Source organism: Coenobita brevimanus, chromosome 53 (genome assembly GCF_032717465.1).
Source record: "Coenobita brevimanus isolate Jiangsu-jjx chromosome 53, ASM3271746v2, whole genome shotgun sequence".
Lineage (NCBI taxonomy): Eukaryota > Metazoa > Arthropoda > Malacostraca > Decapoda > Coenobitidae > Coenobita > Coenobita brevimanus.
Window position 1 is genome coordinate 11,191,616 of NC_137006.1, and position 14,079 is coordinate 11,205,694.

At 39.1% G+C, this 14,079-nt stretch overlaps 1 protein-coding gene across 1 annotated transcript; it reads left to right on the top strand.

The window, feature by feature from the left end:
* Positions 1-3,928: 3,928 nt before the first annotated feature.
* On the top strand, positions 3,929-5,302 carry LOC145400759 (zinc finger BED domain-containing protein 5-like). The gene has a single exon (XM_080273198.1). It carries the CDS (start codon positions 3,929-3,931, stop codon positions 5,300-5,302), a length of 1,374 nt encoding a protein of 457 aa, XP_080129324.1.
* The last annotated feature ends 8,777 nt before the right edge of the window (positions 5,303-14,079 follow it).

Genomic DNA, 14,079 nt, shown 5'->3' on the forward strand with positions numbered 1-14,079 from the left:
CAGAAGAAAATTCCCAAAACATGGTGTAATGCAACAGTTATTTTACACTACAAAAAGGTGACTCAAAAGATCTTAGTAACTATCGACCCATTAGCTTATTATCAGTCATTTACAAACTCTTCACTAAAGTCCTTACGAACAGGATAACAGCAAGTTTGGAGGAAATGCAACCTCCTGAACAGGCAGGATTCCGAAGCGGATATTCGACCACTGATCATCTACAAACAATGAATCAGCTAATTGAGAAAACTACAGACTATAATAAACCACTGTGCTTAGGTTTTGTGGATTACGAAAAGGCTTTTGATTCTTTTGGAGCACATTCTGAATGAGGAGTGAATGAGAACATCGTAAAACTGCTCGAAAACATATATAACGAGGGAACTGCTACAGTTAAATTACATAAGGACTCGGAAAAAATTTAGACTGAGACGGGCGTGCGTCAAGGAGATACAATTTCACCGAAATTATTTACAGCATGCCTAGGGAGTAAGCTAGACTGGGAAAACAAAGGAGTAATCATAGATGGAGAAAAGCTAAACCATTTAAGATTTGCAGATGACATCGTCCTAATGTCAGAAACAGCGGAGGCATTGCAAGAAATGTTACATGACCTGAACAGAGAAAGTCTGAAAGTAGGACTGAAGATGAACCGAAGTAAAACTAATGTAATGTTTAATCCACAAACACGAAAGAGCGTCATCAGAATAAGCGATGAAATTCTTGAAGAAGTTGAGGTGTACAACTACTTGGGACAAATACTAAAATTAACGAAAGATCATGATAGCGAAATAAAATGACGCATTACAATTGGATGGAAAGCTTTCGGTAAACATAGAGACATTATGTAAGGTAGCTTGACAGTTTCTATGAAACGAAAAGTATATAACGAATGTATAATTCCAACTATGACGTATGGTTGTGAGACCTGGAAACTGACAAAATCAATGGAATATAAATTAACCCGTTCTCAGAGAGCAATGGAAAGGTCAATGTTGGGAATATCTTTAAGAGACAGGAAAAGATCAACTTGGGTGAGAGACCAGACTAAAGTCAAAGATATTATAGAAGTTATAAAAGAACAGAAATGGAGGAGGGCAGGCCATATAGCAAGAATAAGGGATAACCGATGGAGCAAGAGGCTGACTGACTGGACACCAAGAGGTTGTAAGCATAACAGAAATAGGCCAGACAGGAGATGGAGAGATGAGATAGAGAAATTTGCAGGAATTCATGGAAAAGATTGGGGGAGGCCTTTCTTCAGCAGTGGAAAATATATATATATATATATATATATAGATATATATATATATATATATATATATATATATATATATAAACTCACTCGATGTAGTGCTGCTTTCGGGTGTCTGCCCTTTCTTGTTTATCCTTCTTTCCTTCCATTCTCTTCTTTCTTTCTTTCCTTCAGTCTTTTCTTGTCCTTCTGCCTACAGGTGACTTTACACTCCCTCTTCTGTCTTTCCTTCATTCTTTCCACTTCCTTCAGCCTGTGGGTGACTCTACACTGAGTGACAAGCCAAATGGTTTCCTGTGCACCAGGAAACCATTTACTACGCTGGGTGGTAACCATATAACCAAATTTTGGCGCCTGGTGGTTTAATGGGTAATTATTGCTCTCCAATCGGATTGAGCCGGTGAAGGTTTATATCCAAGGGGTAGTTGGGGTGGATTGCTCTTGTAACGCCACTCAGGGATGAAAGAGGCTGGTCACTCTCATCTAAAGTGTCGGGACCAACTGCCTAGCCCAGGGCTCCTACTCTCCTCATGGGGCAACGTAGGATTGGATAGAATATATATATATATATATATATATATATATATATATATATATATATATATATATATATATATATATATATATATATATATATATACTGTATATAATAGATGCTGTACATGAAAAATCTTAGTTATAAACTTCAGAGCTGACCAGAATTAAAGACAAAGTCGGCTAACAAAAAACTAATTTCTGTGAGTATATAAACAAACCACACAGCACAAAACGCATATCTTTGCTGGTGTATTTCTCGTTAGGTCTGCGTGAAAGTTCAGAATACGGTAAATTTATTATCTCCGCAGCTCATATTACAGACGCAGGGTGATATTATCCAACAGAGCATAGATAATGATGACAGGCAATGCCAACGAGATTCAGCAAGTGGTTATTAACAAGCACCTTGGCAGTGCTTTCAGACACTTGGGTAAAAAAAATTCATCTGCTTATATGCTTCCTTTGCAAATTTTGAAGAATCAAAAGCTGAAAGCCTGAAATATCAGAAGATAGCACTACATCATGTGAGTGGATGGTGAGCACCTCGACCTACAAGAAGAAAATCGGACCTTCCCGGGAAGATAGTGCCACAGTGACGTGCCAAAAGATTCCCATAAACTTGGTTCTTGATCCTCACTGTTAGACTGGCTTGGTGATGACGTGGGCATAATACAAGACAGCCGTTTATAGTGTAAACATGTATCTACTAAGCAGAGAATCCTATACCTGAAAGGTAAAGTAGCAAGAGACTCGCTGCTATTCGGTTCACTGGAAGCATCGGTGATATGGATTAAAGGAAAGACGGGTAAAAATCTGGGAAGAAAAGTTCCAGTGATTTTTTGTTTTTCTGTTTTTTTGCTGCCTCACTTCCAAAGTCCTTTGAAACGCCTGTCTACATTCCTGCTTTTACTTTCTCCTTCACATATACAATTGAAAAGTCACCGTTATAAAGGAAATAATGAACATTGTTGCTAATCCTCCCCTTGCATGGATATAATCGTGTGATGGTTGCAGGGAATATGACAGCAACTCTTATGCACATATGGGTACACCGAGTAAGAAAAATAAATCAGTCAGACATATGCCTGCATACTACAAACAATGAGGTGTCAAACTACAAGTTACAAATTAGAGTTAAGGATAAAACTGAGAGCTGCAGTTTAGCGTACAAAATGTAGCAAGAAAGTATATTTTCTCTCAGCTTCTTCCTCCAGTCTAAACAGTAACTGGTAACTGCTAATCCCACTTTGCTTCCTTCCAAGCGAAGGGGCCAGAGGGTCGGGATTCGTAGTCGACAATATTTAATAACAGGAGACTGGCCTACCCTTCGAAACGTTCACATAAAAAAAAAAAAAAAAATGTTTGGGACTCAAACTGCAGTTCACATGCCACAAAGCGCTCCAACCATAGAGCTCAGCTACCATGTCACAGCTGTCTGCCACCTAGAATCTGCTTCTAGATCAGTGGTTCCCAACTGGTGGTCTATGGACCACTGGTGGTCCATGGTGACTTTTTGGGTGGTCCACTGGATGTCCACTGTATTTGGTAACAAACTGAAAATGACTATATAATTTTGAATTTACTGAAAACTCAGTGCGAACAATTTAATCAAAATAAAAAAATGGCCATTCATTTTATAATATTATTCCTATTTAAGAAATGTATTGGCAGCCTTTAAGCTGTGTTAGAATTATTGTTAATTCATTTATATTCGATGTGTTGTTCATTGTGGCGTTTGAGTGACATGGTGTGAGTTCATTGCGGAGGTGACAGGCCATCCTGTTGATTCCTGTCAGCTGCCGCGCTGTGGCCACTAGCCAGACACCAGTAGCAACCGAACAGCTGAGATGATTAGTTGTATCATTCGTCCTGCGCTGTTTAACAGGTCTGGTGTAATTTGATTTCGTTTTTTTCTGCAAAATGTAGTTTTTTTTTTATGAAGCAGGGAGGAAGTGTGAACAGAGTGAAATATTTCTGGTCAATTGTTATGCTGCGTGCTGTGTTATGCTGGTTTATGCTGTTTACGGCACATGGTGTTACATTACTGACTTCATCTTACGTTTTATCGTTAGTATTGCCAAACTCAACGTGTAACTTATATTTCCTTGCACTGCCCACAGATCTGAATAAATAGCAATGGCGGGGAGGACTGTCAGGCGCAAGTATTCAGAGGACTACATTAAATTCGGCTTCACTTGTCAAGAAAAAGATGGCATGGAATTACCACAGTGTGTTATTTGCTTCAAAGTCTTGGGGAATGAGTCACTGAAGCCAGCTAAGCTTAAGCTCCATCTCGAAAAGTGTCACCCCAGTTTGTTGCAAAAGGATAAAGATTATTTTGAGTGGCAGTTATCAGCTCTCAAGCGGCAGCTCCTTGACTCATCAGGTACATTCTATGAAAAGACCTCCAATGCAGTGCGAGCTTCCTACATTGTAGCATACAAAGTTGCACAGGCCAAGAAGCCTCATACAATTGTAGAGCAACTTGTGCTACCTTGTGCAAAAGAAATGGTGAGACTTGTTGTCGGTGAGGACGCAGCACGGAAGCTAAATGATATATCTGTATCTAATAACACTGTATCGAGACGGATAGATGATATCTCACAAAACATCAGTGAACAAGTTGTGGATGAAATAAAGAAATCTCCATTGTTTGCCATACAGTTGGATGAATCAACTGATGTCTCATTGTCCTCTCAGCTAATGGTGTTTGCACGATACATGGTTGATGGGGACGTCAAAGAAGAATTTCTCTTTTGTAAGACTCTTGGCACCACCACAAGGGCTCAGGATGTGTTAGAAGTTGTTGACAATTTCTTCAAAGCAAATGGTCTGGATTGGAAAAATTTGGTGGGTGTTACCACTGATGGTGCACCTGCAATGCTAGGCTCAAGATCAAGCTTCCAAGCGTTGGTGAAGCAGCGTGCTCCATTGGTAACTGGTATTCATTGCTTCATTCACAGAGAGGCATTAGCGTCAAAAACACTGCCGGATCACCTGAACGCCATTTTCAAAGGATTAGTGAAGGTGGTTAATTACATCAAATCATCAGCAGTGAACACCACGCTGTTCAGAAAATTATGTCAGGACATGGGTTCCGACTTTGAGGTGTTGTTGTTCTACACTTCTGTACGGTGGTTGTCAGCAGGGAACGTACTCAAAAGAATTTTTGAACTAAGAGAAGAACTGACTTTCTTTCTCCAGTCTCAAGGGAAAGAGGATTTAAGAAATATGCTAACACAGTCAGAATCAGAACTTGCATACCTTGCTGATATTTTTGGAATCTTGAACAAATTGAATCTTCAGCTGCAAGGGAAATGTGCAAATCTGTTCTCTCACCAAGGCATCATCAGGGCTTTTCTCGAGAAACTAGAACTCTGGATCGGACGAGTCGCAAGTGACAATTTGGTTCAGTTTCCACGTGTAGATGCCGTGCTCGGGGAAAAGAAAGGCTTTCAGATGCAAATTCTCGAGCATTTACGAAAGCTGCGGGATGAATTTCAGCATTAGTTTCCAGAGGTGGACATGACAAGGGATGAGTTATCTTTCATCAGGAATCCATTCACAAGCGATGTTCACAGTGTTCCAGAGGATCTGCAGGAGGAATTTTTGGAGCTGAAAAATGATTTGGCGGCTCAAGATATGTACCAACGATCTACCATGGAAAAATTTTGGGCCAGCATGACTGGTACTTACCCAAATCTGTCATCACATGCACTCAGATATCTTTTGCCATTTGCATCAACTTACATGTGTGAGAGTGGGTTTTCATGTCTGCTGCACATTAAGTCGAAACAGAGGAATCGTCTTGCAGTGGAAAGCGATATTCGTTGTGCATTATCAAGTACCGCTCCTAATATTGAAAAGCTTGTGAGTGAGAAAAGAATCCAAAAGTCTGGTTGCAAGTAAAAATGAATGAATATAATTTGAAAGGAAAGTGTTTATTAGTTGTATACTCCTGCATAATTTGAAAATTCTGTTTGTTAGAAATAAATTTTAGGGCAAAATGTTACACAACTATTCTATTTCCAGGAAATTATGTTTTTAAGAAATATTAAAATGTTAGCTGGCTATTATTTTGTATAATTTCTCGAAATTATTTTGAATAAATGTATTTCAATCAAAAATGCTTGTTGTGTATACGTCTTTATACTTAATCAAAAATGAAATGGTCCACAACATTTTTCTTATTGGGTTGGTGGTCCATGGCCTGAAACGAGTTGGGAACCACTGTTCTAGATGATGATGACAGGCAACCGGGAGAAAACTAACCCATTCCTCACCGTCGGTGTTCGAGTGCCGGTCAAAACTGACTTTCCTGTTTGTTGTGATAATATTGAACTTCAAAACATATGCAGCAACGAGAACGACCTGGAAAGACGGTATCGTCGCAACTATCACCAGAGAGACGGGCGAAAATGGTTCACGACTTCACGTACTCGTACTCGTCGTTGGAATCTTATTCTTTTTCTTAAAACAAAGAAAAAGAATAGAATAGAATGAAAGGGGACTGACAAAATATAACAATAAATAATAGTATAGAAAATAATCATTAAGATTGTAAAGTCTAAATTGGTCACGCCTTTTTAATTCAATATTAAATTAAAATGAATATCCGCCAGAAACTGTGCACATCATTTGAATACCAGATTTTCTGTCAGCTGAACAAAAGCATATCCTCGCACTTGTAACTTTGCACTTTGTTTTCATCATTATTATCAACTGCAGCACCATCTCTCATTATAACTTTTATAAATGAGAGGATCCAGAAACAGAAAAAATAGAACTACCATCAGAGCACCTAGTGAAAAGATCGATAAATCCCTTCACACACACACACACTCATACACACAGACACACACAGACACACACACACACACACACACACACACACACACACACACACACACACACAAGACGTATCATAAATGTCTTGCAAAAAACAGGCCACACTTCCATCTTATATTCTCACAGTTCTCTGCTTATAGATGAAACAAAAATATGAATAAATAAATAGCATGCACAGTGTGATGCACAAAGATATAAAGAATAGAAAGAGAACCACCAACAGTGTTGTACGAAAAAGTGAATCACACGTCAATTCTCTGACGCTGCTCGTTGATATGTCATAAACACATAAAACATGAACTATTACCAGGCTGTCAATGGTACATAAATCGCACCAATATTCAGTGAGTGGAACATTAAAAATTATCGGCTAAAAAACACATTGGCCAAATCAATTAGCGGAAATGTACAGACGCAGACCGCTACTATTAAAGCGTCGGACGAAAATTATTGGAATATGAATAATACATGAAAATGAATACGAAGGGAAACATTGATACAGTGACAAGCGCAAAAAATGTCACACCCACATTTTTTATCCATGCATTAGCTCACTTATCCCTCTACTTTTCATCATCATCATCATCTTCATCTTCTGCTTCTTCTTCTTCTTCTTCTTCCTGTGCCTTTCTCCAAACCCATTTTAAATTGGTGCTATTCCTTCATTTTTTCACCAATTCTCATTATGTCTAAGGCAATTCTCATTTATTTAACTTAGACTTTTTTAAAGGGAATTACTTGTAAGGAGTCAAAAGTCAAACTACTCAACCACACAATCAGGGGGATGCTATGGGTATATTCTTATAAATTATGTTCAGTAATTATCACGGCAAATTGCACAAGAGTATGTCAGTATACTGTATTTGTATGAAGACTATCCTACAGTCCTCTGTTATTGTTTCCAATCTTTAATTTAAGCCCTAAAACTCTGGGCCTCAAAGCAACTACAAACTGAGTCGACACACAAACACAGAGTAGGGGACCGATCAGTGGTGTGCACCTATGCTCACTAATCTTTCTGCGTTAGATTTTCTTGTTACGAGAATGGAGAAGAGTGGCTATATTGAAAATAAATTTGTTTTGCCCTGGCATTCATGTCATAGACTTCTTCATAAATAAGATACGCAAAGTAAGAATGAGGGAAAGGGTGCAGAAACATTAAAAACCATCGCTACTCATCATTCACTCAAACTTTTAAATTTCTAGTTTCCAGCTCTTTAGAAAGCTATGTATAGGCAAAAACATACGAGGTAGTCCTATCTTCTTCTCTCTCTCTCTCTCTCTTTCTGTGTGTGTGTGTGTGTGTGTGTGTGTTCCCTCCTCCATCCCATTACCCCAATATTTTCCTCATCACAGAACCGGCAGTCCCTCGGCGCAGGCCTTCCTATTCCCGTTAACCTACAGTAGGCTATTTCCTTATCACTGGGGAAGCCTCTGGTGCAGGCTTAGTATATCCAACCAGCATCTGTAAGAATTTAAATTTGATTCTTGGGTCGGTCATACTGGTGGCGTCAGTTTATTTCCCCTTATCCCTAGTCACCCAGTACAGTATTACAAAGGGGGATCTGTAGGTACACAGGCTACCGTGCGTTGTGTAGAAGGGGAAGACTGGCACATACTTAGTAACTAATTTGGCTTACAGACCATCATGCAGTCGATAGGCATTAACCCAAACCTTCTTCTCATTATCATACGTAGCCCCGGCATCATAGTCTTCGATTGTAGCTTCCCTTCAATCCAAGTTTTTTTTTTTTTCTGTCTCGCCCGTTACGACAGTTTCCCGACCAGTATCAGAGCACGGCATTTGTGTGTGTGTGTGTGTGTGTGTGTGTGTGTGTGTGTGTGTGTGTGTGTGTGTGTGTGTGATAATAATAAGTATAAGTGGTACCGTAGGCTTATTGTATTTTGTTTTGTTTATATATAGTTCTTATATGGTCAAACGTATGTTTCATCGTAGCGTCGTCCTTTCACATAAAAACTGGCTTTATAAAGGAACTGCATAATCAGTAATGTTAGAGAAAAAAGGGTTATGTTGATGATACATTTTGGTTTTGTCACTATCGTGCAGCACCATTATTTTGCACAATATACCCATTCAGTGCAGCTGTTCAGGTAGTATACACCGAACCGAATACATCGAGAACACTCGTCATTCAAACAACTCCCTAATTTCTGATAACACATCCTCTCTGTAAAATCCATAAAGCAGCATATCATGTGCAGAAATGGTCTCTGGTCCCTTGAACTGTCTGTTTACATCCCTTCATCACTACGGCGGGCCCGTAGCATTCGTCTAGCAGCAAACTTTCATGCCTTTGATGTCCGACTCTCTAATGCAAGAGTTAACCGTTACTGATAGTCCTTCATGTATGCAACAAATCAACTCTGGAACCGTCTTCCTATGTCTGTATTACATAATGCCTATGATCTCCAGTTTTTTTAAACGTAGTGTGTCCAGGCTTCTCGAAATGAATGGATCTTGAATTTGGCATTTTGTTATCTTGCTTTTATTTTTTTCTTCGAGGGAACAATCTTGAGTGATTCTAGCATGTGGTTCCTTCTTCCTTGCATAAAAAAAAACAGAAGCACTTCATCCAAATGTGTATTCCTCATATGTCACCAACTCTTTGCAGCCCTTAAGATCACTACAAAAAAAAAAAAAAAAAAGATAGCCTACCTAAACCACGCAGCTATTACCTGTCTGCTGGTCGTTCGTATTTGAATGCACTTTGTACTTAAACAAAATCTTGGAGTTCCCTGGGGCAAGGGTATGAAGTAATCCCATTACTGCTGCATTTCCTAGAGACAATCAATAGAGAAACCCTGGATACAACTTTCCACTGCTTGTCGCCTTGGTCACTTCTTTTGCAGGAGGAGTTAGATTAGATTAGTTTAATTTATTGATAATTTTGGTTAAATTGCGTTAGATTATGTTAGGTCTCTTTAGTTAGGGGAAATTTTATTGAATTAACTCCATATATTGGAAAATTATTCATCTTGAAAGAAGAAATCTGTCTTTCATGTGTTATATAAAACTTAATTTTTAACTCAGTCCGTCCAGTCATGTCGAAAGGAACACAATTCGATTTTACGTATTTTGTTTTTTTATTCGCTGCAAGAAACTGTTTTCAAATTAAATGCTTCATTTTCTGCATGAAAATATACTGTAGAAAAGAGAGAAAATAAAGTTAATGATATTATACAGTCAGTGATTCAAAAATCTTTCCATTTGCGTTCGAATTGTAATGAAAATTTACGAAACAAAACCAATTTCTTAACTAGAATAATGCGTGCCTATGATCGTTCAAATTATCCGATTTGTAGTCAGTGATTTACGACGGTAAGTACACAGAACCCCACAAAACCGAGTTTCACATATATCAAAGTATTACCCTGACGTTCATAACATCTTGCTGTGACAGTATAAAGCTCAGATACAATTTAAGGGTCAGACACACATGTTTCGCCATTCCAGTAAGGTTACGGTGCATGACTAAGCTCTGAAAGTAATTTCCTCCCCTCTTCATTACAGGTTGATCCTTACAAAACTTCGCTTTTCTATTAAGTTTTCTGCTCACTATGATCTAATTCACCGTTTTCATATTTAACTGTTTGAACCCGAAGGCTTCATTTTTAATATATATATATATATATATATATATATATATATATATATATATATATATATATATATATATATATATATATATATTTAGATTAGGAAGAGACCTAAAGCAGAAGAGGTTAATAAGGCTACATCTGCCGTAACCCCTCCAGTTCAGAAAATCTCCCTACGTATGAATGAACTCATCCTAAGATACATCATTATCATCATGTGGGGGCAAAAGCTCCATAACGCAAAGCCTCACTCACTCCTCAATTCCGTTCAAAGTTGGGACCTTCGTGCAGCCCTCCACGCAGTGACTCTTTCCCCCTCTAAAGATCACTCAAGAGGAACGATAGACTTGCTCCAGGCATGAGTGCCGTGACCTTCCCCTTGACCTCGTCCATCCCGGGTTAACTCCCAGTAAGTAGGATGAGCTTCAGGAAATTGGACCATGTGCCCATGTAACTGGAGTTGGTGCTGGCGTATTAAGTGGGTAACAGGTCTGGATTCAGTCTCATAAAGTACTTGCTTGTTAGGCACTCGAGCGTATCAGCGATAGCCCATGATGCTGAGAAGGCATTTAGTACCAAATAAGCCAATTTGCTGGTTCAAATAACTGTTCATTGTCCACTTCTCACTGCCATACAGGAAGATAGTGAGCATCAGTGTTTTAAACATGCGAATTTTTATCTTACTATATCAATAATGATAACGCCACATACTCGAGTTCAGTAAATTTATAATCCCTTAGGTATGACCGATGCGAAGAGAAATCTCATCATCTGACTTACCATTCTCATGGACCACAGTATCAAGGACAGTGAAGGTTTCCAAGACTTTCATGTTCTCACCACATGCTTGAACAGACTGCATTGCTCCATCTGAGCCACCATATGTTTGAACCTTGGACTTGGCCCTAGAGACCTTTAACCCCAGTGATTCCACAGCGACGTGTAATTCTTCAATGGCATGCAGTTCTGTCTCCAGTGACTCCAATACGATAACTGCATAATCAACTAGAGGTGCACTCAGTGGAGCACATCTCTTCGACAAGGGCAACATAATTTGTAAACTATTCTTCATATTGTGTTAATGTTTCTCATCACTGAGTAGGGTTTCGTTGAGTTTTTTTCCGGATCCAGAATCTGTAATATGATCCGGATCAGTCCAAAAAGATGATCGATTGTTCCTTGGGACATAGGCTATCTACTCATCAATTTTGGGCCAAATCTCTATTTTAGTTATTTAGTAATGCTGCCAAGAAACAAACAAAAACATAAGTGAAAACATACTCTCCTTGACGGAGAGAACAAAGCTTATATCAATAACCCTGAAAATGTCAACTGATATTCCATAATGACTGTCTCACAGCCTGGCATAATAAGGTAACAAAATTGACATCTCATGTGATAGACTTTATAAGTCAAGCAATCAAATACGGTTTTCAACAGGAGGTACATGTGCAAGAGGAAACAAAAATTTCCTCTCTGCATAACGGCTGGGCATTATAAAGTCTTGCTCTTCTCTTTGGCTTTCTCTTCACTTCGTCTGGATTAACCGTTTATTTATACACTTCACACATGCCTAGAAGGGATTATATACATTCTTTATCATCATTATCATCATCGCCATCAACATCATCATTATAAATGCACTGCTTTAAATGGGGTGACTGGATCTAGAAACAAACAATGGATAATTCAAAAGTATCATTTTTATTCTACCCCCAATTTTTATCGCCCGCCTTTACAAGGTGGAGCGGTAATGTTTTTGCCCACATGTGTGTGTGTGTGTGTGTGTGTGTGTGTGTGTGTGTGTGTGTGTGTGTGTGTGTGTGTGTGTGTGTGTGTGTGTGTGTGTGTGTGTGTGTGTTCCCATTATATCTCATGAACGGCTTGACCTATCGACATTAAAAACTTCAGGGTATCATGATATGGCCAAAATCTTGGCCGAGTTCGAAAATGGGCAATTGGGGTTAAGGTCAAGGTCACCAAAATGGCTGCCAAAGGTCTACTAGTTTTTATTGCCAACCATTAGCACCATTATGTTTCACGATCGGCGTGAGCTATCAACAAGAAACCGGTAGTGTATCAAGATATGGCCAAAATCTTAGACTAGGTCGAAAATGGGCATTCGGGATCAAGGTAAAGGTCACCAAAATGGCTGCCAAATGTCTACTAGTTTTTTATTACCCATCTTCAGCACCATTATAACTCATGAACGGCTTGAACTATCAATAGGAAACCTTCAGGGTATTAAGATATGGCCAAACCTTGGACTTGGCCAACAGCATATTCTGGTGGGCGATTAGCATTCGGCTCCCAAATGCTTTTCTTTTACTATTAATTGATTTGGGTGCATTCACAAACACGAGAGACGAAAAACATCAAAGCATGAGAAATATCATTAGTTTGATCCTTGATTCAGTAATCTTTAATGCTTTTGAGTTTCTTGGTAACATTATAGTTTTTACAAGTGCCTCATGGCCAGATCGCGCCGCTCAGCACTTGCCCATGTGGAAGTCACTTGTGAGCCATGGTTTGCTTTGCTCAAAACCAAAGATTTATGCGTAGATACAGGAGTGCCGTGAAGCTCTTGTTCCTGTGGAAATGTGTGAAACTCCATAGAAATACTCCGCCGCATTTTCCATGTAACGTAACACCAATGAGGACAGTTATTACGGACCAGAATACCACTTAAGAGCATTTTACTCAACATGAAATGCAGATCAGTTTGAAAATCAGTTCCAATCATTTTGCCAAGTTTCATCGAAATTCTGTTTCCAGTTATAGCTACACACACACACACACACACACACACACACACACACACACACACACACACACACACATATTCACACAGGATTATAATATGCTTGATTTCTTTGTTTATCATTCATTCATTTTCATTCATTGCCAGACGCCATGTATCCCACACGGGGTGGCCAAGGGCTTAGAGTTAATTGTTTTACAGGGAGGGGCACTAATCCTCCACCAAGCCCACTTGACACGTAGGGATGCCAACAGCATCTGGTGTTCCCAGGCGGCACCCATCCAAGTACTAACCAGATCATTCATTATTATTAAAATCATCATTGCAATCATCATCATCATCCTAACCTCTTCTTCCCACCTATGGATGAGGTAAGGTATGGTTCAAAAGAAAGGGACAAAACACATGGGATCAGACATGTTATATATGAACGACCCTGTATTTTTTAGTATCTGTGGCATATAACCAGGACTTATTGCATCTGTCTGTGATGTACATGCATGTGCAAAAGTATGCCAACAATACTCTGCCAGCATTAACTCGTATGTATCACATTTATCACTCTTCCCCAAATGACCAGAGAGTAAAATTCCTTCTCTTGCTTGTTTTACTGATGCTTGGAACAGACACCTTCATATGGTACTGATCAGATATTGAAGCTGTCACGTTATACTAACACCCTTCAGTTCCTTTACAATCCCCCTAAAGGAGAATGGTGGACTATGAAAGAATGTAGTCGTTACCACATAAAATATTTTAAACAACACCTTCCATTCCTACAGCCAGCAGAGAAGTGTCTACGTACTTTTGCTCATGCTATGGACAGGAGTCTTGGTAAACATTTCATAGCTTATGGATGCGTACGGCTGGCCAGTTGTCTATAACCTTAGTTGCTTTACTCGAATCTGGCAAAGAAGTCTTCTTTCAGAGCTGAGAGCAAGATGTAATGAAACTGGTTGTTTGATATGACTACCAATCAAAGTTGATATCTCGTGACTACGATAAGTGACAAGCCAAGTGGCTTCTTGCTACCCAAGATATAAGTTATTACACTTGGTGG